The sequence below is a fragment of the Mobula birostris genome, chromosome 14, assembly GCF_030028105.1.
Source record: "Mobula birostris isolate sMobBir1 chromosome 14, sMobBir1.hap1, whole genome shotgun sequence".
In the NCBI taxonomy this organism is placed as follows: Eukaryota; Metazoa; Chordata; class Chondrichthyes; order Myliobatiformes; family Myliobatidae; genus Mobula; species Mobula birostris.
This window is the reverse complement of record NC_092383.1, coordinates 56,009,987-56,031,472: the sequence shown is the minus strand read 5'-3', so window position 1 is coordinate 56,031,472 and position 21,486 is coordinate 56,009,987. Positions and strand designations below refer to the sequence as shown.

General features: G+C 40.8%; 1 protein-coding gene across 1 annotated transcript in view; it reads right to left on the bottom strand.

The window, feature by feature from the left end:
• The window catches only part of ppfia4 (PTPRF interacting protein alpha 4), a 747,438-nt gene that overhangs the window by 25,201 nt on the left and 700,751 nt on the right, over positions 1 to 21,486 (bottom strand). Inside the window, exons 19-23 of the mRNA XM_072277740.1 lie at positions 15,485 to 15,566; positions 13,278 to 13,478; positions 10,281 to 10,343; positions 7,723 to 7,749; positions 354 to 529 (exon numbers count right to left, since the gene is read on the bottom strand). Coding sequence (XP_072133841.1) covers positions 354 to 529; positions 7,723 to 7,749; positions 10,281 to 10,343; positions 13,278 to 13,478; positions 15,485 to 15,566 — 549 coding nt within the window. The remainder of the gene's footprint in view (positions 1 to 353; positions 530 to 7,722; positions 7,750 to 10,280; positions 10,344 to 13,277; positions 13,479 to 15,484; positions 15,567 to 21,486) is intronic.

The window sequence follows — 21,486 nt, the reverse complement described above, 5'->3', positions numbered from 1 at the left end:
TCGCCGGCAGCCCATTCCACACACACACCAATCTCTGCACAAAAAACTTAGCCCTGACATCTCCTCTGTTTTAGAAGAGATTTAGAAGAGATCTGAAGAGAATATGTTCATTCCAGAGGATAGCTGAAGTCTGGAATGTATTGGCTGAGTGGGTAGAGGAGTCAAGTACTCTCACAACTTTAAGAAGTACCTGGGTGAACATTTGAATTCCCATGGACCGACTACTGCTAAATGACATTATGATACATAGGTACTTGATGGTGAGCATTAACATATTGAAGGCCCTGTTTCTGTGCTCTATTATTCAATGACTAATTACTCAAGGCATAATACAGTAAAGCACCAAATCTTACCGATGAAAGCTATCAACCATCTTCAGATGCATTCGCAGGTCTTTCTTGGTTAAATGGTCAAGCATTCGTGCATCCACTAAGCACTCCATGAAATAGCTACGATACTGAGGCAATCCAAGACTGGGAAGCCATTCATTACCAATCCACTCGTGGTTCATATCTCCATAAGCCAGAGTCTAGTAAGAGGTACAATACAGAATTAGCCACTTATGGTAGAAGCATACTATATGAGAATGATGGCCTGAGTTCTCTCAGTCACATACACAAATCTAAACTAACATCTAAAGAAGTAACTAGATTAAGGAAGCATCCTGGTTCAAGTATCTGTTCATAAGCAAGATTTGAAAATAGCCAACCTCTACTATTTCATATTTGTATAAAATGATTGAAGATCATAATTCAAGCTTATTGAGGAAGTCTGAGTAGAGCAATATACTCTATTATTGAGCCAGCATACAGAAGCATCAGTAAATAAGACATGGGAGCAGAATTAGCCATTTGGCCCACTGAGTCTGCCCTCTTGACTGATTTATTAACCCTCTCAGCCTCATTCTCCTGCCTTCTCCCTGCAACCTCTGACACCATTAATAATCAAGAACCTGTCAACCTTCGCTTTACGTATACCCAATGGCGTAGCCTCTACAACTCCCTGTGGTAAATAATTCCAGAGGTTCACCACCCTCTGGTTAAAAAAATCCCTCCTCATCTCTTTTCCATATGGATGTCCCTCTATTCTGAGGCCGTGCCCTTTGGAACTAGAGCCCTCCCTCTATAAGAAACATCTTCTCAACATCTGGACTTTTCAATATTTGATAGGTTTCAATGAGATAATCCTCATTCTTCTAAACTCCAGCGAGTACTGGCCTATCAGCACTTATCTTGTTAAGCAGCCTCAGTTGCAGCACCTTGTCAAAGGTCTTCTGAAAATCCAAGTACACAATGTCCAATGACACTCCTTTGTCTATCCTGCTTGTTATTTCCAACAGATTCCAGCAGATTTGTCAGGCAAGATTTCCCCTTAAGGAAACCAAGCTGACTTTGCCTATATTATCATGTGCCTCCAAGTACCACGAAACTTCATCTTTAATAATGGACTCCAACATCCTGCCAACCATTGAAGTCAGGCTAACTGGTCTATAATTTCCTTTCTTCAACCTCCCTCCCTTCTTTAAGAGTGGAGTTACATTTACTATTTTCCAGTCCTCTGGAGCCATTCCAGATTCTAGTGATTCTTGAAAGATCATTACTAAGGCCTCCATAATATCTTCAGCCACCTCTTTCAGAACCCTGGGGTATATTCCATCTGGTCCAGGTGACTTATCTACCTTCAGACCTTTCAGCTTCCCAATCACCTTCTCCCTAGTAACAGCAGCTACTTTCACTTCTGTCTCCTGACACCCTTGAAGTTCTGGCATTCTGCTAGTGTCCTCTACAGTGAAGACTGACACAAAATATTTATTAAGTTAATTTGCCATTTCTTTGTCCTCAATTACTACCTGTCTATACAAAATTATGACGGGTATTGATCGGGTAAATGTAAGCAGGCTTTTCCTACTGAGGTTGGGTTGGACTACAACGAAACATCATGGGTTAAGGGCGAAATGTGAAAAGTTTAAGGGGAACATGAGGGGAAACTTCTTCACTCAGAGAATGTGGAATGAGTTGCCAGCTCAAGTGGTACATTCAAACTCGATTTCAAGTTTCAAAGTTTAAAGTAAAAATTATTATCAGAGCACTGCATGTCATCACATGCAACCCTGAGGTTCTTTTTCCTGCGGGCATACTTAGCAAATCTATAGAATCATAACTGTAAACAGGATCAATGAACAACAAACTGTGCAAATATAAGTAATTAGCAATAAATAACGAGTATTATATAATAAGATAAAGATTTCTTAAAGTGAGACCATCAGATGTAGGAAGTGAGACCATCTGATATATATATATCTTTTGCTCAAGGGCAAGATGATTGCAGGGTAGTAACTGCTCTTGAACCTGGTGATGCGAGTCCTGAAGCACTTGTACTTTCTAAGTGATAGCAGCAGTGAGAAAAAGCATGGCCTGGGTGGTGACGATCTTTAATGATGGATGCAAACACGAGGAATTCTGCAGATGCTGGAAATTCAAGCAACACACATCAAAGTTGCTGGTGAATGCAGCAGGCCAGGCAGCATCTCTAGGAAGAGGTACAGTCAACATTTCAGGCCGAGAACCTTCGTCCTTACGAAGGGTCTCAGCCTGAACGTCGACTGTACCTCTTCCTAGAGATGCTGCCTGGCCTGCTGCGTTCACCAGCAGTTTAATGATGGATGCTGCTTTTCTGTGACAATGTTTCAGGTAGATGTGCTCAGTGGTTGGGAGTGCTTTACCCGTGATGTACTGGGCCAAATCCATTGCCATTTGTAGGATTTTCTGATCAAAGGCATTGGTGCACCCATACCAGGTCGTAATGTAGCCAGTCAGTACACTTTCCATCACACATCTATAGAAGTTTGCCAAGGTTTTTGATGAAGAGCCAAACCTCTGCAGACACCAGAGGAAGTAGAGGCACTGTTGTGCTTTCTGTGCAATTATATTTGTATGATGGGTCTAGGACCGGTCCTCAGAGATAATAACACCTTGGAATTTAAAGTTACTGACCCTCTCCATCTCTGATCCTCCATTAAGTACTGGCTTATGGACCTCTGGTTTCCCTCTCCTAAAGTCTACAATCAGTTCCTTGATCTTATTGACATTGAGTGAGAGGCTGTTGTTATTACACCACTCGGCCAAATTTACAATCTATCCCCTGTATGCTGATTCATCACCATCTTTGACACAGCCCACAACAGTGGTGTCATCAGAAAACTTGTATATGGTGTAAGAGCTGTACTAGGCCACACAGTAACATCAACTTCAATGTTTAAGTAAAGCTTGGATAGGTACATGGATGTTCGTGGTGTGGATGACTATGGTCCCGGTGCAGGTTAATGGGAGTAGGCAGTTTAAATGGTTTTGACATGGACTAGATGGGCTGAAGGGCCTGTTTCTATGCTGTACTTTTTTCTAACTCTATGACTCTGCAGCATCATTTTCCAGTCCAATATCCACTCTTGTTTCTCTTTTACTCTTTATATATCTGGAAAAACTTTTGGTATTCTTTTTACATTATTGGTTACTTTACCTTCATATTTCAACTTTCCTCCCTGTATGGCTTTTTAAATTGGTTTTCTGTTGTCCCTCTTTTGCTTTTATACTGTCTTTGACTTCTATTGTTAGCCACGGTTGTCTCATCTTCCCTTTAGATTACTTCTTCTTTGGGATCAATCTATCTTGCACTTCCAAATTCCTTCCAGAAACTTGAGTAATTGCTTTTCTCTCATCAGTGTCCCTTTTCAATGAATTTTGGTCAGCTCCTCTCTCCTGCCTCTGTAATTCACTTTACTCCACTGTATTACTAATATGTTTGACTTTAGCTTCTGCCTCTCAAACTCTAGGGTGAACTCTATCATGTTATGATCAGTGCCTCGTAAGGGTTCCTTTACCTTAAGCTCACTAATCAAATCTAGCTTATTACACAACACTTAATCCAGAATTGACTTTCCCCTAGTGGGCTCAACCACAAGCTACTCTTAAAACGATATCTTGTAGGCATCGTAGAAATTCCATTTCTTGGGATCCAGCACCAACCTGATTTTATCAATCTACCTGCATATTGAAATCCCCTATAACTATCGTAACATTGCCCTTTTGATATGGCTTTTCTGTCTCTCATTGTAATTTGTATTCCGCATCCTGGCTACTATTCAGAGGCCTGTACAGTACCTATAAAATGTACACATCCCCCCTTGGAATTTTTCATGTTTTATTGCTTTACAACATTGAATCACAATGGATTTAATTCAACTTTTTGGACACTGATCAATTGAAAACACTCTTTCGATTCAAAGTGAAAAAAATTTCTACAAATTTATTACAATTATTAAACACTAAGTAATTGATTGCTTAATTACTCACCCCCCTTCAAGTCAGTAGATATACCTTTGTCAACAATTACAGCCTTGAGTCTGTGTGGATAGGTTTCCATCAGCTTTGCACATCGGGACACTGCAATTTTTCCCTATTCTTCTTTACAAAAAAAGCTCAAGCTCTGTCAGATTGCACTGGGATCATGAGTGAACAGCCCTCTTCAAGTCCAGCCACAAATTCCACAACATGATGCAGTCACCACCATGCTTCATGGTAGGGATGCTGTGTTTGTGATGATGTGTGATGTTTGGCTTACACCAAACATAGCGTTTAGTCTGATACCCAAAAAAGCTCAATTTTGATTTTATCGGACCATAGAACCTCCTTCCAGCTGACTTCAGAGTCTCCCATATGCCTTCTGGCAAACTCTAGTAGAGATTTCATGTGAGTTTTTCTCAACAGTGGCTTTCTCTTTGCCGCTCTCCCATAAAGCTCCAATGGTGAAACACCCGAGAAACAGTTGTATGTGCAGTCCTTCCATCTCAGCTACTGAAGCTTGTAACTCCTCCAGAACTATCATAGGTCTCTTGTGGCCTCCCTCACTAGTACCCTTCTTGCACGGTCTCTCAGTTTATGAGGACAGCTTGCTCTAGGCAGATTTACAGCTGTGCTATATTCTTTCCATTTCTTGGTGATTGACTTAACTGTACTCCAAGGGATATTCAGTGTCTAGGAAATTTCCTTGTATCCATCTCTTGACTTGCATTTTTCAATAACCCTTTCCCAGAGTTGCTTGGAGTATTCTTTTGTTGTTGCCAGGATACTGATCTTCCAGATACAGGTGTATTTTTACTACAATTAATTGAAACAGCTTGACTGCACACAGATTTCCAAAAACAGATCTCCATTTAACTAATTATGTGACTTCTAAAACCATTTGGCTGCACCAGTGATGGTCTCGTGTGTCATATTAAAGGGGGAGAATATTTACACAATCAATTATTTTGTGTCTTATATTTGTAATTAATTTAAATCACTTTGTAGAGATCTGTTTTCACTTTGATACAAATGGCAAATGAAATCCACTGTGATTCAATGTAGTAAAGCAATAAAATATGACTACTTCCAAGGGTGGAGGGGGTGAAAACTTTGTATTAGGCACTGTATATAACTCCCATCAGAGTCTTTTTACCCTTGTATTTTCTTTACTCCACTCACAAGGGTTCTAAACATCTTCTGATCATACATCAGCTCTTTCTAAGGATTTGATTTACATGAGAAACATCCACTAATGTTTCACGTCATGTAAAGCCTACCTACTCTCTCCACAATCAGATGGGCCTGATCTGTGGCTTCAAACTTGATTGGTTAAAAATTACAGCCATGCTCAAAACCACATACGAACAGTGGAGATCAGCTTGCCTTCTGGATGCCTTTTAATAGATGCCTTTAAATGTAACGAAACTAACAATGAAATTACTGGTAAAATGAAAAAAAAAACAGCATTCACAACAATAACTTGTGTGGAGTAATGAGTAACATGCTGGATTTGCTCAGAAAAGCAAACTAAATGGAACAGGCAGGCAGATGAGCATATGAATTCAATCCGAAAGCCAGGCTGTAACAGCTGCTTCCATCCTTTTGGATTCCCTCCAAGTGTTTAATACAACATTTTATTATGGTAAATGGTTGAAGTATTTGAAATCTTGAAGCTGTAACCAAGATATTAGTCCAATAGTTATAGACTGCCTTTAGTGCATTAGTTCCTCGGACCCTCGACACAGGTACCCCCAGGGTTGTGTCCTGAGCCCTCTCTTCTACTCCCTTTACACCCATGACTGTGCTGCCACACATAGCTCCAATCTGCTGATCAAATTCGCAGATGACACAACATTGATCAGCCTTATTTCTAGCGGTGACGAGATAGCCTCAGAGGAGAGGTTAATACCCTGACACAGTGGTGCCAGGATAACAACCTCTCCCTCGATGTCCAAAAAACAAAAGAGCCAATCATGAGGAACGGAGACAGGTTCACCCCAATCAACATCAATGGGACTGCAGTTGCGAGGGTGAATGTGTATACACATCACCAAAGATCTCACCTTGACTGTACACATTGGCTGTGTGGCAAAAAAAGCACACAGTGTTTCTTCCACGTCAGGCGACTGAAGAAATTTGGCATGATCCCCAAACCTTCAAGACTTTCTACAGGGCCACCACTGAGAGCATCTTGACCGGCTGTATCACCACCAGGTATGGGAACTGCACCAACCTTGATTGCTAGGCACTGCAGAGAGTGGTATGGACAGCCCAGTGCATATGTGGATGTGAACCTCCCTTCACTGAGGATATTTACAGCAGCAGGTGTGTAAAGAAGGCCTGGAAGATCGGCAGGGACACCAGTCACCCAAACCATAAATTATTTCAGCTGCTTCCATCTGGCAAATGGTATCGCAGCATTAAAGCCAGGACCAACAGGCTACGGGACAGCTTCTTTCTACAAACCATTAGACTTATAAATTCACATGTCTGTACATTGCGATGGAATCATAACGCAAAGATTTTTCTCCCTCACGCTGTGGGGTGGATGTAAGATTTAATTAAATTCAAATTCAAATTATCACTAGATAGGATTCAAAACTTGTTGGTGATAGAGTTGTTCCATGTGTAAAGACTAGTTAGAATCTAGGGCAAAAACAATGTAAAAACAAGCAGGTTAAATTCAACCACCCAACCAACACAGCAGCTCAAAAGGTGCAAGTCAGCATTTTGGGTCAAAGCCCTATATCATATCAGGACCAGAAACAGGGTCCAAAATGTAAACCCACAGCTCTTGCCTCCACAGATGTTGCTTTATCCACTGGGTTCTTCCTGAATTCTACGTTTTGGTCTGTATGTAATCTCTCCTGAAGGCTCTTCCTTTGAAGTTTGATTCACAGATTCTAGCTCATCAACACTAATCCAACCACCCATTTTTCATATTCAAGGATAGAAAACAACTGTCAGCTAGATGTTCTATTATATATATTTCACTCAAACTGCAATATTTCATCCTTGTCAGCATCGCAACTTAATTTGCTGGTAGAAACCGAGTATAAATATAAATGACTTCTCTGTTTTCCCTTATTTGCTTGATAATTCAGTTATGAAAATCAAATAAATGTAAGAGGTCTCCACAATTCTGTTGTGCATTTGGGTTCCATGTACTTTAACACCTCAAAACCTAAAGGTTCTGAATTTTAGGTTGTAGCTACAAGGTACATTTAAAGATCTCAGTACTGAGATCTTGCATTTGGAAATTAGGGTGAGGGGAATGGATGGGGGATTGAATTGTTGAGTTGACAGTTCAGAAAGATTTAATATACATAGTACAGTAGTTACAAGTAAACCTGAAATTTATTCAAATATTTAGTACACTCACCTGAGCCCAACTGCCCTCCTCATTCTCCTAATAGGTTAGCAAGTTAGTAAAAGTATTAGCAGAAAAATAGAAAGTGAAAAAATTTGATTAGTTCGACCAAAAAAATCCTAGAATTCCTAGGCTAGAACATTATTTCACCTCATGAGCACTTTTTGCATGACACATAACAAAAGTTAATGTAGAATGGGAAGTTCAGCAATTCGATTAGTCAAACATTGTAATAAACAAACACGTTCTGTACAGATAGTAACAGTGCCTGGATAACTGCAGCCCAAAAACTGTTACATTTCCATTATATGGCAAATGAAATACAAACAGACAAGAAAACTGCATCTCACTCGAGTTGACTTAATTGCCTATATTTCAATAAAGGAAATATAATCAGGCCAATCACTGGAAATCCATGGGCTGAGAGGGCAGCATTCCTTCATTATTGCATCTGAGTACTGCTCTTAATAATATACCATATATTCATCATTTGGGATTAAAGAGGTCATTCTTATACAGATAGAACATTGGCTCAAGAGCCGAAACAGACAGTGGTAGTGAATAGCTGCTTATCGCCAAGGGTTAAAATCACTTAACTTTAGAAAACATCTAACTGCATACAGTCTGATTTATTAAAATATTAAAATTTATAATAATTGTAAAAGATGTTCAATTCAGTGCAGATAATTACAGTTAAGTTTATATTGCTAAAGCTCATTTGATTCAGCAATATAGACAAGGTACACAATCGAGACCCTAACTCAGGCAATATAATCAGAGCTTGATTTACTATGGATATTAGAACCTCAAAAAGAATAGAGATTGCCTAAATACATTCAATGACTTTCTATGCTAGAAATTTGTATCAAACATATTGATATATTTGTATTAAGCACTTTGTTTAAAGTAACACTTACTAAATAATGTCTCCTTATTTCTTTAATCTATAACAATTAATTATGCAGAAAACACTGAGTCTTCAAACAAATATGCAAAGCACATAGTGAAACTTTCTGTGTGATCACAGTAAAATAAATTATAACTCCAAACAGCCAAGTGCTGCAAGGAAGGCTATAATCTTAAAATGCTCATAGTGGGAAGCTTCATTTCCATCTTGTGTTGAAGAAAAATTGTATTTAATTCTTCATTTGTGGCCATTCAGGTAATGAACTAAAATAATCAATGCTGTTTTAATCAATAACATCTAAATAAAAAGATGCCTGGGTTTGATACAGAATACACACCCTTTCACTCCACTAGCTCAACACACTTTACTTTAACTTTCAGTTTCACAACAGCAACTATAACATAACAGTGCAGTTTCCTCTTGGCCTCATCCTTTACCGATGGTCAATTAGCCTGCAGTCTATCAGAGGAGTTTACATTATTCTTACTTTGAGTATATTGGAAGTATGTGAGAGTTTTGCAAAAAAGATTCACCAGGATTTTGTCTGGGATAGAATATTTCAGTTATGAGTTGAGACCAGATAGGATAGGTCTCTACCCTGGAGCGGAGGGTGTTAAAGGGGGACATGATTGACTTAGATGATGAGGTCTATAGAAAGTCTGCAAGAAATTATTCCTGCTGTATCCGGTGTAGATAAACTAGAGGACATATATTTGGGACAAGGGGTAAAAGATTCAGAGGGATTTTTCACCCAGACAATGATGAGTTCCAAGAATGCACTGCTTGCGATAGTGGTAGAAGCAGGTTTACAAACCACATTTAAGAAGGGTCTAGATGAGTATTTGAATTGCCTAGAAGGCTACAAGCCAAGTGGTGTAAGGTGGGATTAATACAGAAACATGCCCAATGGTTAACATGGGCATGGTGGGCTGAATGACCTCTTCATGCCCATGACATTACAACTCTAATGTGATTTTTAAACACATTTCCCGGGCTACATTTATGTTTAAATTCAAGGACATTACGTGACAAATGGAAGCAAACAGGATTATCTGACCATTAAAGTGAAAAAGATGATTCCAACCCACAAAGCCACCAAGTCTTTCATCACCCACCACAAATTAACAAGAAATAAATGAATTATGTGGAGACTTTGTGTGTTGAAGAATTCAATTAATTTTATTCATGGAAAACCTGGATATATAATTCTTCGTTTGTGCTGTTGTTATCTATTTCCCCATACATTGTATGATATCCCTGCACCATTGCATGATGAAAGGCAGATGACATCCTCTCTAACTCCACTCCCTGTCTAATAACTATCAACAATGCTTTTAGTGAGATGTTTTCCTATGTGAGAAAAGCTTACCACCATAAAGATTATTGCCACTTGCAGATGTTTTCATTTAATCTATGGTGTTTACTGTATTTCTAAAATTCATTCTGTTCCCATACCAGGACTTTCCAAGTTACAAAATACTTCACAAATGGGAGAAGATGCCTCAACACAAAACAAGTCAAATCCCTGTTAGCAAGAAATAATTAGTCATTTCTTGTTGGTGATAAATTACAAGCAGATAAAAGACAAGAGGTTGAAAAGAGTTAAATGAAAATGATCACGAAGACACAGTAATGCAATAAAGTTGGACAGAGATAGACTAACCGTTTTTGCTGAAGCCGCCAGGTTTTCCATTTCCTCATGAGTCACCCAGACATTTCCAGAAGACTATGTAAAAGGCCCAGAGAGCACAAGGACAGTCCAGTAAGCAGTTTAGAGAAGAAAAGCATTATACAAAAGGATGAAGTAAAGTAAGAGGAAGTTAATTGAAAATACACTTTGCATATATGGTCAGTACCATAATAAATAGCATATAATTATGTAAATTAAGCACTTTGGAGACCATTCACACTCAGTTACTTCTGTAACAGGGAAAAATAACTGGAGAATTTGGACTTCAGACTTCAATACTAAGAATCCTTTATGATCCTTGCAAAAGATCTGCTTTCCGAGGCCTGGAATGACCAGATCTCTCACTTCCCCAAAGGGTGTGTCCACAGCTCCAAATCCACCACACTTGGAGTACTGTGTCCAGTTCTGGTCGCCTCACTATAGGAAGGATGTGGAAGCATTGGAAATGGTACAGAGGAGATTTACCAGGATGCTGCCTGGTTTAGAGCGTATGGATTACGATCAGAGATTAGGGGAGCTAGGGCTTTACTCTTTGGAGAGAAGAAGAATGAGAGGAGACATGATAGAGGTGTACAAGATAATAAGAGGAATAGACAGAGTAGATAGCCAGCGCCTCTTCCCCAGGGCACGACTGCTCAATACAAGAGGACATGGCTTTAAGTTAAGGGGTGGGAAGTTCAAGGGCGATATTAGAGAAAGGTTTTTTACTCAGAGAGTGGTTGGTGCGTGGAATGCACTGCCTGAGTCAGTGGTGGAGGCAGATACACTAGTGAAGTTTAAGAGACTACTAGACAGGTATATGGAGGAATTCAAGGTGGGGGCTTATATGGGAGGTTGGGTTTGAGGGTCAGCACAACATTGTGGGCCGAAGGGCCTGTACTGTGCTGTACTATTCTATGTTCTATGTTCAGCACAAGGGAGGTTCCCTAAAGCAACTTGGCAAGATGAACAACTGTTGTGATTTATATTTATATCAGATTGACAGGAATGGGAAAACCTTATACAATCACCAGACAGCTAGGACCGACAGGATAAAAAGCTGTCAGAATGTTCTGCATTGAAAGGAAAGGGAGGCTTGGGAATTAGTTTTAGGATAGCATGTGGTTTTTTAAAATGAATTCCATTCTCTTCTTTTGATCTATCAATGCTGTAGAAGTGAAACAGTGTATGTAGAAGTCAGCAGAAGTGCCTCTCTTTGAATCTGGCTTCCACCTTACTGCTAATGTATCAGTTCTCTAAGTGTAAGCTGTGTTTTTCCTCTGCCTCGTTTCTATTCTCAGCTTTAAGGTTGCATTAGAAGTCAGTTTTCACTTATGCAGAATAAGCGTGCTTTGTTCAAATGGAATCACACTGGTAAACATACAGTATTTTTACTTTGTGTATCTGGTTGGCAAGTAGTAAGTAACAAAGCAAATCAGAAATCAGCGGTTCTGTCCATTTTATTTTCTGATAACACAACCCAATTCAGAAATTTACCTCCTAACTGGTAGATTTCCAATATCGGGTCTATAAAAGTTTTCTGTTGAATGATAGGTTCAGTAAATACTGCTCCACATCACATGTCTGCATTGCTTGTGGCAACTCTGTTTTGTAGCACAGATTTGTCTCCAGAGTAAACTTTCCACCAATGTGCACTTCATAACTCAGAGCTCAAGCTGAACTTATTTTGACAAGTAAATCCTTGCAACTCGTATCAGTGAAATGATGCACAGGGCTTTAAAACTACCCTTCTGACTACAGTAGATGAATGGACATTACAGCAAGAGAATACGATATCAATATGTAATCTCATTTTTAGAACTCAGCGTATATCTTTGAAAGGAAGGACTCCTTTAAAACTGCTGATTTCCCTTTAATTTCAAGTATTACATGTTTTTATCTTTCTTCTCAAAGATAAAGCTTTTCAATATATCATAAATTGAAGTACTTGTAGTCAGTGTAATGCAAGGATGACAACATGAACCACAAACTGAATGTAGTACTTTATATCATCTCGCCACAATGAAATCTCTCCATTAATTCCGTATTTTATCAGTAGGAAAGCTGTAGATTTCAACTGGCAGTGTTATTCAGTTTTATTTCTATTTATTAAGAAATAAGATATTGATCATATAATGGATTATTCTATCTATAAAAATATTGATAATGAAACAGTTATAATGCTTTAAGATATTTTGAGTACAGTTGAAAATATATCAAAGAATGAGAGACACTTCATTGACATATACCTAGCATTTGCTATTTTTTATTTAATAGGTGGTCTGGTAAGTGATAAAGAAGCTGAGCATGTGTTGATTAAAATTCCTTTGAAGTCATCAGTATACTCACTTCATAACCCTTCCTTAGTTATCTCAGTTGCATTTACTATTTCCTTGATTATTGAAGCCACCACACAAATATTCAGTATCTGTTGAACTGCCGTGTATTCATGACATCACATTATGTACATTTCAGTTACTGTGAACTGAAAGTCTGTGGGATCTTGGATTTCACTATAAATATACTTTCAGTTATGTCAGTCAGCACACTTCATTTCTCCACTGCCACTATATCTGTGCAAGCAGATCTGTTCATCACTGTTAAATGAACATGGAAAAGACAAGCAAAGGTCACCATCACCATTTCCACATCGCTGTGGCACATTGCTTTTCAGTCACATATGGTTAATTAATGAGGAGTATTTACAATAAAAACCAGCAATTCAGTAATAGCAAATGGGAAGCTACAGAACGTTTGAACTCTATCAGCTAGCAGTTGGCTTTGCTAACCTCTTATCTGCTACTGCAAATCTAAAGGACACAAATCTTGCTCTTCTTACACCAGCACAGACCACTTTTAGTAAGATTCCAATGTCCCTGTCCAGGGAGGGAACCTGCAGAATATGTTAACTCTCCCCACTCCATTTTGTCAAGCAGGCTTTCAAACATTTGCACAGATATATTCAAAGTATATATAACACCATGGCCTTACCGTTCTTGACGTTGGTGGCGCTGATGGACTTGTTAATGACACCATCTCCTGTATTGCCAGACGGAGCTTCAGTCGGTGAAGTGGATTGCTGATTCCAATCTCCCTCTGGATTTCTGTGTCGGACAAAGCCGACATGATAGCGCCGCTCTTCACGTTGGCTCGGCAGGCTGCCACATACCAGGCTGGCATTCCTACCCACAGCTGTTTAGTGTTGCAGCAAAGAAAGAAATGCTTAAATTAGTTCTCATTCACTTTCCTTCTTTAAGTAAAACTGTGTTCTATTCTACTGCAACCTGATTATGCTGAAAACCTGGTGGATTGCTGTTGTGGAGGATATCTTCATATTGCAGAAAATCAAATTACATGAAACTGGGTTCCAAGAATAGCACATTCCTCAAGACCTCCTGCTTAAACAATTCTGTTCAGTTCTGCTAAGCTGCCCTGTGGTGCACTGCTGGCACCTGAGGATTTACCTAGCCAACAGGCAATAGTCAACAAGAAATCTATCAATCTCAGCCCACAGAATAGAAAATGGATACCTGCCTGTGTTTCCTAATTACTTTTTAACATACTCTAACCTGGGTGAGGTTATGTCAGCACAGCAAGACTTTACCATAGTAAAAACATTGCAATTTCCATCTTCACATCAAATATTTTTAAATGTAAAGTTCTCTCTTGAACAACACAAAGTAAAATGGAAAATGGAAGTTGCAGAATTGCCACACCATGAAACTGAAGTTTCACATTTCAAATTTCTGATGAGCTACAAAGTACTCAAAAATTGCAATAATTTACCTCTGTAATTCATCTTTATCACAGACAGAAAGAAACATGAAGGTGCAAAGAGGTGCACAGCGAACAGGAAAAAAAGATTAAGGAGGTGACTTATAAGGAGTTTTAAAGAAAGATGATAATCTTGAGAGTTAGAGGGATTTCCAGAACATGGAATAATAGAAGCAGAAGTGCAGAGTTTTCGTTAGGTTGGGGAAGGGGATGGTTCTGAACGACTTAAATGCAAGTTTATCAGTTATTGATCTGTGGCATCAAGTGAGAGAAACAAAAAAAAAAGCAAGTGTGAAAAATAGAGAACCAGCAAGATGGTTTTTGCAGGGAGTTTGTAGAGTACAGAACATGGGAGGGTCACTTGGAAAATATCTAAATAATGGAACACAGTGGTGATAAAATCTTGCACGGTGATGTCAGTGATGAACCATCTGACATGCAGTGCTGATGGACAATTATGAAGTATTCTCCGTAAGAACATAGAATCCAAAATAAAATTTGGGGTCAAGATTAAGAAACTGAAAAGAATGTGACCATGGCTAGGGATGAAGACAAGGTTACAATTGGGAATGTGGAGACTGTGATGGAAATGGAAGGCAATATCTACAGTTTTTCCAGTGCTTAGCTCTGGAAAATTAAGGCTGTTGCAAAACTCAATAATCAAAAGACAATGTCAAATCATATAAGTATCAGAAACTGAAAAGATAGTAGAAAGATAAAGACGATAAAATCTGCAGATGCTGGAAATCCAAGATGTTGGAGGAACTCAGCAGGCCAGGCAGCATCTAAGGAAAGACTAAACAATCAATGTTTCAGGCCTAGGCCCGTTATCAGGACTGGTGAATGGTCTCAGCCCGAAATGTTGACAGTTTACCCTTTTCCATAAATGCTACCTGGCCTGTTGAGTTCCTCCAGTATTTTGTGCGTATTAGTAAGAAGACAAATTTGGATGCCACTGGTGCACATATAGAAGCACTCTCCATATTTGCAAATTATGCCAACATGGAGCAACATTCAAATAAGAAAGAGGAAATATCATTGTTAGATCTTTGGAGAAAACAAGAGGATTAATTGCAAGTAGGAAGACAAGCTATTTTGTAGATATCCAGGCCACAGTTAATTCAGAAAGCATAAATATCCGACAGTGGTTTAGAAAACAAGGCAAGATCTAATTTTTTTCTTCTTGCTCATTTTGAACTTCACTATAGTTTTCAGGATGCCAGTCACATTCATAATGACAAAATGCTGACAAGGAAAGTCAGCTTTTCCAAATAATTAAAGATTTGTATAACAAAGTTAGAATCATTACTGTAAAACTGAAGCTACGTATATGAGGGTTGAGAGATGGGAAATAAATATGAAGCAGTAACACACCTGTGTTCCTAATTTTAGTACAGTAGTCAGATTCCTTTGTTTGTATTTACCTCTAGCCATGACACAACTGTTGGTCCATCCCACTGGGCAAATGGCATTCCTTTCCGCCGAGCGTCCTCCAGCAATTCATGCCTGGAAATAATTATAATTAAGTACAGCTTTTGTGCATGTGTTTTTTGTTGCTTAATGCCTCAGCAAATGCAAGGTGCTGAATTTAATTCTGGTTGGAAAAACCTGAACAAAGTGAGAAGATATTAATAATTGATTTGCAAAGGGGAAAGATCCAGTTTGATTATTCTGCCAGAAGATAACTCTCCATGTAAAATGAGCTGGATCTTTGATTATTCTGCCAGAAGATAACTCTCCACGTAAAAAAGGCTGATTGTGTTTAACCTGATCAACTCTTGCACCTCACACGAGCAGCATCTACTGGTGACTGCATAATCTTCAAAAGAGCCTTAGTTGCAGAGACAGCTTGTGAGCCAACTGGGCCATGAGAACTGATCAGAGTACCAGGCTGCTTCTCCACATCCCCTATCCCAATATTGTCCCAAAGGGTTTTGACAACTTGTACTTCCAAAAACATCCCCAGTTTTCTTTTAAATGTCTCTAGTTGATTAAAATAATTTTTAAACATTGAAAAGATTTATAAAGTTACAAATGGACTCAAGATTATTAAACTTATGATAAGTAACTAAAACACAAATATAAAATGGAGTATATAAAAAATAAAGAGACAAAATCATTTTCATGAACATCTGCAATCCCGGTCAAATGGGTTGGTGCTAGATACATCAGCTATGGTTGTGAAGATTCAAGGGGCCAGATAAGAAGCACACCCAGCTACTCAGTTCAAAGTTACAGAAAAGGTATGGATTAAATAGAACATCTGCCATGGAGTGAATAGTCAGGCGATCCTCAATGGACCTCCAACATGCCCTGTACTTTCACTCTGTAGCGCACATGAATGGAGCTCTGCTGATCTGTACAATCCAGCCAATGGTATATTCCCCTTCCATTCCATCATTGACATAAGACAACAATAAACAGCCCTTCATCTTACCCTACTCCCAAGCATACTTTAATTCTGAGCCAAAGCACAAGTTGTTTGGAGATGAATTCTGCTTTGAATGAACAGAGTATTCCCAAAACTCTTCTCTGTGTAGATGCAAAAAACACAGTGCCCTAAAACGTAGATTGTTAATCGCTGAAACAGAATATAATTTTGTAAATGTAAAAACAACCCTAAATCTCCAGACGTTCTGATAAGTGCCCTTCAGTGCAGTAAATAATATACAAGCTTACATTGTGCTTTTCTTCTAAAGTTTGAAGTTCAAAGTAAATTTATTATCAAAGTACATATATGCCATCATATACTACTGAAATTCATTTTCTTGCAGAACAAAGAAATGAAAAACTACAAAGACAGCAAGCAACCAATGTCCAAAAGAAGGCAAAACTATGTAAATACAAATAAAAATAATGCTGAATAAATAAGTAAATAAATAATACTGAGAACATGAGTTGTAGAGTTCTGGAAAGTGAGCCCATAGGTTGTGGAATCAGTTCAGTGTTGATGGTTGGATAATAACTGTTCCTAAACCTGGTATGGTGGAAACTTAGGCTTTGGTTCCTCCTTCCTGATGGCAATAGCGAGAAGAGAGCATGGCCTGATTGATGACGGATGCCTCTTTTTTTGTGGCAACGCAACTTATTACAAAGAGGAATCTCAGTTCTAATAATTATTTAAGAACTGAATAACAGCCCAAAATATTTAGGAATGTTCCATGGGAACAAGTGAAATCAAGTGATATAGGTGAGAAGAGAGTTTCACTTCCAGGTGAGCTCAATGCCTTCTAAGCTCGCTTTTACTGTCAAAACATGGAGAAACCTACAGCCCTGATGACCATGTGATTTCAGTCTCTGAGGCTGACGTGAGAGTACCCTTCAGGAGGGCGAATCAGTGGAAAGTACCCAGCACAAACAGGGTACCTAGCTGAGTACAAAAGACCTCTGCTGATCAACTGGCTGGAGTGTTCACTGAGATCTTTAACCCCTCACTTCAGCAGTCTAAGGTACTAACTGGCTTCAAGCAGGCTCCAATTATACTGGTGCCCAAGAATGTTATAAGCTGCCTCAATGTCTATCAGCCAGTAGCACTTAGATCTGCTGTGAAGAAATGTTTTGAGAGGTTGGTGATGAAACATATCTATTCCTACCTGAGAAACAACTTGGATTCACTCTAATTTGTTTACCGGCACAAAAGGTCAACAGCAGGTGCCATTGCTTGGCTCTTCACTCAACCCTGGACAGCAAAGAGACATTCTTTATGGACTACAGCTCATCTGGTCAGCAAATATGACGCATACAGTACATCAGGATGTTCTTTATTGACTACTGCTTGGCATTGACTAAAATCATCCCCTCAAAACTATTCAATAAGCGTCAAGACTTTGAGCTCAATACCTCCTTGAGTAATTGTATCCTCAATTTCCTCATTTACAGATGCCAGTCAGTTCAGTTTGGCAACAACATCTCCTTCAGAATCTCCATTTGCACAGATGCACCACAAGGCTGTGTTCTTATTCCCCTGTTCTACTCACTTTATAATTATGACTGTGTAGCTAAGCTGTATTTAAGTTTGCTGATGATATCAGTGTCATTGGCCAAATCAAAGGTCATGATGAATCAGCTTATAGGAGGGAGACTGAAAATCTGGCTGAGTGGTGCCACACCAACAACCTCTCACTCAATGTCAGCAAGACCAAGGAGCTGATCATTGACTTCAGGAGGAGAAAACCTGAGCCAGTCCTCATCGGGGGAATCAGAGATGAGAGAGGGTTAGCAACTTTAAGTTCCTCGGTGATATCATTTCAGAGGATCTGGCCTGGGTTCAGCACACAAGTGCAATTGTGAAGAAGGTACAGCAATACCTTGAAAATTTGCAAAGATTCTGTATGACATCTGAAACGTTGATGAACGCATATGAGCAGGCTGCATCATGATCTGGTATGGAAACACCAAAGTCCAGGAATGGAAAATCCTACAAAAAGTAGTGGATACAGCCCAGTCCATCCCAGGTAAAGCACTCCCCACCATTGAGCACATCTACATGGAGGGCTATCACAGGAAACACTTCTCACTGCTGCTACAGGAGCCTCACGACCCAAACCACCAGGTTCAGGAACAGTTATTACCCTTCAAACATCAGGCTCTCAACCAGTGGGGATAATCTCACTTGCCCCATCACTGAACTGTTCCCACAATGTGTCAGCTTACTTTCAAGGACTATTCTTCTTATGTTCTTGATATTTATTGCTTATTTATTTATTATTATATATTTTTTCTTTTGTATTTGCAGTTTGTTGCCTTTTGCACATTGTTTGTTTGTCTGTCCTGTTGGTTCTAATATGTTTCTTGAATTTAATGAGTATGCCCAGAAGAAAACAGACCTCAAAGCTGTATATGGTGACATAGACAGTATACCTTTGATCATGAATCTGCTTTGAACTTTGAATGGGATTTGCAGATTAAACTCAACTGCAAACATTAGAAAGAAATACAATATTCAAATCTATTAGCATAATAATCGATCAGCTGTCTCAAAGGACTGCCGGTCAAGATGGCATCAGCGAACCGATTTTTCGGGCGACATCTTTCAGAGGGTCAATCATTTTAGTTTTTCTATGTCTTCTTCTTAGACTTTTGAATCTTAATTTTATTTTTGAAACTGTTGGAGCCTGTGACTTAGAGTCTGTAGTTCGATTGAGTGAGCAAGCGCTCTGCTGTCCCTGTGAAAACTCTAGGAGAGAAATGCGAGCCCGAGCTACCATAGGAGAAGTTCAGAGATAAGATGAGCGGGCATTATCGATTACGTTTCTCACCGATTAAAGCATTGAAGAAGACTGAAGCATTGAAGCAAATGTGGAAGAGTTCTCAGAGAGGCCGTTGGTTCATGTCACTGCCCTCGGAGGGGCTGTTGGTTCATGTCACTGCCCTCGGAGGGGCTGCTGGTTCATGTCACTGCCCTCGGAGGGGCTGCTGGTTCATGTCACTGCCCTCAGAGAGGCTGCTGGCTCATGTCACTGCCCTCGGAGGGGCTGCTGCTCGTGTCACTGCCCGCGGAGGGGCTGCTGGTTTGTATCACTGCCCGCAGAGGGGCTGCTAGTTCGTGTTACTGCCCTCGGAGGGGCTGCTGGTTTGTGTCACTGCCCTCGGAGGGGCTGCTGGTTCGTGTCACTGCCCTCGAAGAGTCCACTAGTTCATGTCACTGCCCTTGGAGGGGCTGCTGGTTCGTGTCACTGCCCTCGGAGGGGCTGCTGGTTCATGTCATTGGCCTCAGAGGGGCTGCTGGTTCGTGTCACTGCCCTCAGCGGGGCTGCTGGTTTGTATCACTACCCTTGGAGGGGCTGCTGGTTCGTGTCACTGCCTTCAGCGGGGCTGCTGGTTTGTATCACTGCCCTCGGAGGGGCTACTGGTTCATGTCACTGCCCTCTGAAGGGCTGCTGGTTGGTGTAACTGCCCTCGGAGGGGCTGCTGGTTCATATCGCTGGCCTCAGAGGGGCTGCTGGTTCGTGTCACTGCCCTCGGAGGGGCTGCTGGTTCGTGTCACTGCCCTCGGAGGGGCTGCTGGTTCATGTTACTGCCCTCGGAGGGGCTGCTGGTTCGTGTCACTGCCCTTGGAGGGGCTGCTGGTTCGTGTCACTGCCCTTGGAGGGGCTGCTGGTTCATATCGCTGGTCTCAGAGGGGCGGCTGGTTCGTGTCACTGCCCTCAGAGGGGCTGCTGGTTCGTGTTACTGCCCTCGGAGGGGCTGCTGGTTCGTGTCACTGCTCTCGGAGGGGCTGCTGGTTCGTGTCACTGCCCTCGGAGGGGCTGCTGGTTCGTGTCACTGCCCTTAGAGGGGCTGCTGGTTCATGTTACTGCCCTCGGAGGGGCTGCTGGTTCGTGTCACTGCCCTCGGAGGGACTGCTGGTTCGTGTCACTGCCCTCAGAGGGGCTGCTGGTTCATGTCACTGCCCTCGGAGGGGCTGCTGGTTTGTGTCACTGCCCTTAGAGGGGCTGCTGGTTCGTATCACTGCCCTCGGAGGGGCTGCTGGTTCGTGTCACTGCCCTTAGAGGGGCTGCTGGTACATGTCACTGCCCTCGGAGGGGCTGCTGGTTTGTGTCACTGCCCTTGAAGAGTCCACTAGTTCATGTTGCTGCCCTCTGAGGGGCTGCTGGTTCGTATCACTGCCCTCGGAGGGGCTGCTGGTTCATGTCATTGGCCTCAGAGGGGTTGCTGGTTCATGTCACTGCCCTCAGATAGGCTGCTGGTTTGTGTCACTGCCCTCAGAGGGGCTGCTGGTTCATGTCGTTGGCCTCAGAGGGGTTGCTGGTTCATGTCACTGCCCTCAGAGAGGCTGCTGGTTTGTGTCACTGCCCTCGGAGGGGCTGCTGGTTTGTGTCACTACCCTCAGAGAGGCTGCTGGTTCATGTCACTGCCCTGGGAGGAGCTGCTGGTTTTCGTTGCCATTGTCAAAGGGGCCGTTGGGCCCTGATGCTCTCAGGGATGTTATTGAACTTCTGAGATTTATGGATTGGACTGTAGTTCATATTGGTCTCTTTCCATTCTATGTTTTTTTTGTGTTCTCGCCCACTCTTTCTTGTTGCTGATTGGTGGGCTGGTGGTTTGGGGTTTGATGTTGTAGTTTCTCCATGTGGGTGATCTGTTAGTTTTTGGACGAAGGAGGAGTTGGGGATTTTGCGTTTATGAGTTTTGTTTCTTTTTCTTTTCATGCGGGGGGGATTGATATCTTTCTTTCAACTATTTCTATGGTTTTCAGTATTTTATGGTTATCTGGAGAAGACAAATCTGTATACATACTTTGATGATAAAACAAACCTTTGAACCTTTGCTAATCCAGCAACAACAACTTGAGATTCACCTGAGGCAAGAAGTAATGGAGGCAGAGCTTTTCACTCAAATTACATTTGAATGCAAAAATCAACTTCTATGCAAATAACATTCACATCACAAGGACTCGGGCACCAGCGGCCTGCTGCTTCTATTT